This window comes from Papio anubis, chromosome 4 (genome assembly GCF_008728515.1).
Source record: "Papio anubis isolate 15944 chromosome 4, Panubis1.0, whole genome shotgun sequence".
Classification (NCBI taxonomy): Eukaryota; Metazoa; Chordata; class Mammalia; order Primates; family Cercopithecidae; genus Papio; species Papio anubis.
In genome coordinates this window covers 136,101,428-136,106,288 of record NC_044979.1, presented here as the reverse complement: position 1 = coordinate 136,106,288, position 4,861 = coordinate 136,101,428, and the positions used below count along the sequence as shown (strand labels likewise).

General features: G+C 57.0%; 1 protein-coding gene across 1 annotated transcript; it reads right to left on the bottom strand.

Annotated features, from left to right (window-relative positions):
- Positions 1-549: 549 nt before the first annotated feature.
- Positions 550-2,134, bottom strand: CLDN3 (claudin 3). Its single transcript, XM_003895882.5, has one exon. The coding sequence runs from the start codon at positions 1,594-1,596 to the stop codon at positions 934-936; it is 663 nt and encodes a 220-aa protein (XP_003895931.1). The 5' UTR covers positions 1,597-2,134; the 3' UTR covers positions 550-933.
- Between the last annotated feature and the right edge of the window lie 2,727 nt (positions 2,135-4,861).

The window sequence follows — 4,861 nt, the reverse complement described above, 5'->3', positions numbered from 1 at the left end:
CTCTCTCTTTCCCTCCCTTGAGGTTCCCAGGAAGGAGATAGGGCCCCTTTCTCATCTCTCCCCCAGGTGAGAAGATTTGGCCCGGTTTTACTTTTGGTAGCGTGTTTTATCCAAACAATAGGTCTTTTTGTTTTCTTTTTTCCAGTAGGAAATGGCAGTACGGAATGCGCTCTCTCACAAGGCGCACGGGAGATTCCCAATGTGTGGGGTATTGTCGGCTCCCAGCACAGACCCAGGGGCACATCTCTGCCACCTTCCCCCTCCCATCCCGAGCCACGAATAAGTGGGGTATTGTCGGCTCCCAGCACAGACCCAGGGGCGGGAAGTGCGCATGCCTGCTTCCTAGATTGGACCTTGGCTTTGGCCGCACAGGCTGTCTTCCAAATCCCCAGGGAGTGGGCGAGTGACCACTCCGTGATCACCGAGCTCAGCTTACAACCCCACCTTCCCTCTAAGCTACATCTGGGAGAGCGAGATCCAGCCAGGGCCGCCCCGAGGGGGCGCTCTGCAGGGAGGTGGAGGCGCTCGGAACAAGGAGGCTCCAGCGAGTGCAAAACGAAAGGCGTTTATTGAAAAATATCAAGTGCCCCCTTTCATGGCTGCCGGTCCCTGCCCAGCGCGAGCATGGGGGCAGCGGCCCGATGGGGCTCGACGGGGCGGTCAAGTATTGGCGGGCACCCAGGCCCCGTGCTCCAGAATGGTGAGGTTTCACAGTCCATGCAGGTTGGTCCCTGGGCCCGGAAGTCGACTCCCTGGCCCGAAAATTGGTGGCTGCTGGGGAGGAGTCCTCGAGCCGCCCCCTCCCAGTCCTGCGCGGGAGCTTCCTGGCATCTGGGAGTGGGCTGGCCTCCGAGGCAAGGCTGCATGCTGGATGGCCTGGTGCGCGCTCCAGCTCGCGGTGGTGAAGGTGGGGGGTCTCCCTGCGTCTGTCCCTTAGACATAGTCCTTGCGGTCGTAGGCTGTGCCCATGCTGGCTCCCGGGCCGGTGGAGCGCGGCGCGGAGTAGACGACCTTGGTGGGCATGTACTTCTTCTCGCGCGGGGGGCACGAGCAACAGAGCAGCGCGCCCCCCAGCAGCTGCAGCGCCGCGGCCGCCCAGCCCACGTACAGGCTCGTGCCCATCTCGCGCTTCTGCGCCTCAGGCACCACGGGGTTGTAGAATTCCCGGATAATGGTGTTGGCCGACCAGGACACGGGCACGAGGGTGAGCAGGGCGGCCAGAAGGAACAGCACGCCCGCCACGATAGTGATCTTGGCCTTGGCCGTGTCGTCCTGCACGCAGTTGGTGCACTGGGCGCCCACCAGCGCCACTAGCAGCCCGAAGGCGGCCAGCAGGATGGCCACCACGATGAGGGCGCGGGCCGCCTGCAGGTCCTGCGGCAGCGCCAGCAGCGAGTCGTACACCTTGCACTGCATCTGGCCCGTGCTCTGCACCACGCAGTTCATCCACAGGCCCTCCCAGATGGTCTGCGACGTGATGATGTTGCTGCCGATGAAGGCCGTCACGCGCCACATGGGCAGCGCGCAGCACACGATGGTGCCCAGCCAGCCCAGCACGGCCAGCGCGGTGCCCGTGATCTCCAGGCCCATGGACATGGCTGCCGCGGCAAAGCCCGCTCCACCGGGTGGCTCCGGGTGCAGGGAGACGAGGGGCCGGGGCCGCTGGGCCTGGTGGGAGCTGCGGCGCCCCGACGGACAGACGGACGGACGGACGGACGGACGGACTCACCGACGGCGCGCGCTAACGGCTCGGCTCCACACACTCGCGCCGCGGCTGCGCCTGCACCTGCCTGTGGCTTTGTGGGCGGGCGGCGGCGACTGGGCTGGCCCTGGGCTGGGGCCGGTGCGTCTTAGCTAAGTGCCCAGCGCTCCGTTGGGGGCGGGAGGGGCGGAGCAGCGCTCTCCAGGGCCTGGGGACAGTGACGTGGCCGCTGCCTCCCACCTTCACCTAGCGTCCTGGGAGGAAGGACTTGGCCCCGCGCAGGCCGCAACGCCGAGGTAGGGGAGTTGCCAAGGAAGGGCGGGACCTGCCCCAGCCCCCGCCCCTCGGTCCTTGTCCCTCTCTGCTCGGGAATGAATTCTCCAGGGTAAAAACGAGGATGAGATGCGTCAGGAGCTTGGGGTGCAAATCCCAAATAATTTGACAGGGCTTCTCCCTCCTCACGACTTTGGGCGCTTTTGGCACTGGCCGCGTGGGGATGGGGGCGCTGCCAATTACCCCGGAACAGCGGGGCGGGGAGGGCCACGGTGGGCGTGGCCGCGGCTGTTTGCAGGAGCCGCGCACCTGCTGCTCTGCCCCTCCGGCACACATGTCGCACAGGCTCGGCCTGAGTCCGGGCGGTGGGGTTGTCCAGCCCAGGAGGTGCTGGGCCCAGAAGCCAGGGACTGCCTGCAAAGGTACCCAAAAGGTGCCTTTAAGCCTAACTAAGATCAAATTCCTCTGCAGCTCTCCCTCCAGTTCCCATCGCTGGCCGTGAGCCTGCATGCCTTTAGCTAAGCTGCTCTCCCCTCCCAGGAGTCCCCCCTCGTCCCATTGAGTCCTCTCCCCTTTCCGAGCCCTGTCCTCCCTCCCTTTGAGCCCTAGTCAGGGCTGAGGTACACCTTAATGAAATGGTGGTGAAAGGTTCGATCTCGGCAAAAGTGGGAAGTCAGACCGGACAGAGTACGGTGGTGGCTCACTCCGTCTCTACAAAAAGTTTGAAAACTAGCCAGGTGTGGTGATGTGTGCCTGTAGTCCCAGCTACTACTCCGGAGGCTCTGGCAGGAGGATTACTTGCGCCCAGGAGTTCGAGGCTGCAGTGAGCTATGATCGCACCACTGCACTCCAGCCTGGGCATCAGAGCAGACCCTGTCTTTAAAAAAAAAAAAAAAAAGTTAGGAAGTCAGAAACACTACTCTCAAAGCCCTGGCTCACACACCTGGACAGTCGTTCCCCCTTCTTCAGCAAGCTCAGAGCCCTTCAGACTTGGCCTTGGAGATTCAGCCTGGGCTATTCCTAACCCCATCTCCTCTCTTCCCCTCAGGGCAGCCCTTGCATACCACATGCCCCTGCCTCAGAGTTCCTGCACTTGCTGCCCCCTGTACTTGGAACATGCCTGCAGACATCCACATGGCTTACTCCTAACTGCCTTCAGGTTTTGCTCTCAGTGAGTCTTTCCCTGACCACCCTATTTAAAATTGGGGCACGGTGGCTCAAGCCTGTAATCCCAGCACTTTGGGAGGCTGAGACGGGTGGATCACTTGAGGTCAGGAGTTCGAGGCCAACCTGGCCAACATGACGAAACGCTGTCTCTACTAAAAATACAAAAATTAGCCAGGTGTGGTGGTATACGCCTGTAATCCCAGCTACTCGGGAGGCTGAGGCAAGAGAATCACTTGAACCCAGGAGGTGGAGGTTGCAGTGAGCTGAGATCACACCCCTGCACTCCAGCCTGGGCGACAAAGCCAGACTCTGTCTTGAAATAAAATAAAATAAAATAAAATAAAATAAAATAAAATAAAATAAAATTGCAGTTTCTTACACCACAATGGCCTGTCCCCCTTTAATACTTTATATTCTGCTTAGCATTTAACACCATTGGACAATATTCTATATTTTTCTTATTTATGTTTCATTGTACTTAAAAAAATTTTAAATTGGCAATGATTGTACATACATGTGGCGCACATAGTGATGTTTTAATACATAAAATGTATAGTAATCAGATCAGGGTAATTGGCATATTCGTCATCTCAAACTTTTATTTTTTTGTGTTGGGAACGTTCAATGACTTGTTCATATATTTATTTTAGAGACAGTGTCTTGCTCTGTCACCCAGGCTGGGGTGCAGTGGTTCTATCATAGCTCACTGCAGTCTTGAATTCTTGGGCTTAAGCAATCTTCCAGCTTTAGCCTCCCAAGTAGCTGGGACTACAGGCACACACCACCAAGCCCACCTAATTGTTTCATTTTTTTGTAGAGATGGGGTCTCACTGTGTTGCCCAGGCGGGTCTTGAACTCCTGGTCTCAAGCGATCCCCCGACCTTGGCATCCCAAAGTGCTAGGATTACAGGTGTGAGCCACCACGCCCAGCCTTTTTTTTTTTTTTTTTTTTTTAAGACGGAATCTCGCTCTGTCAACCAGGCTGGAGTGCAGGCTGGAGTGCAATCTCAGCTCACTGCAACCTCCACCTCCCGGGTTCAAGCAATTCTTCTACCTCAGCCTCCTGAGTAGCTGGGACTATGGGCGCATGCCACCATGCCCAGCTAATTTTTGTATTTTTAGTAGAGACGAGGTTTCACCATATTGGCCAGGTGGTCTCGAACTCCTGACCTCATGATCTGCCTGCCTCGGCTTCCCAAAGTGCTGGGATTACAGGTATGAACCACTGCGCCCAACCTATTTTTAAATTGTTTCTTTCTTTCTGTTCCAGTATGTCAACTCCATTGGGACATCTGTAGTGTCCCAGAAAAGGCAAGAATTTTGCTGGTTTTATTCACTGCTGCATTCCCATTGCCTAGAATGGTGTTGGGTACTCAAGAGAGAGTCGATTTAGTGACTTGAGTGAAGGGAAGACTTTCTCATGTTCCTACAACCTTACCTACCCAGGCTTTCCTACTGGCATAAATGACTGATAAAGGGGTGCTACTGTGCTGAGTCAAGGGGGCTTGGTCATCTTGTAGGAGTCAAGGGCTCTTCCAGAGAGAAGAGAGACCCATTGAGCTGGGCCTTGGGGTTTTTCGGGGTTGCCTCCATATCTCAAATCACAGGCGTGCAGCCTGTGCCCTCTTCCGTAAACGCCCAAGCCTTGGAGTGATAGAAGAGCAAGAAACATGGCTGGGTGTGGTGGCTCACGTCTGTAATCCCAGCACTTTGGGAGGC

Coding starts and splice junctions, on each gene's coding strand:
- CLDN3 (XM_003895882.5), bottom strand. CDS start 1,596: ATGTCCATGGGCCTGGAGATCACGGGCACCGCGCTGGCCGTGCTGGGC.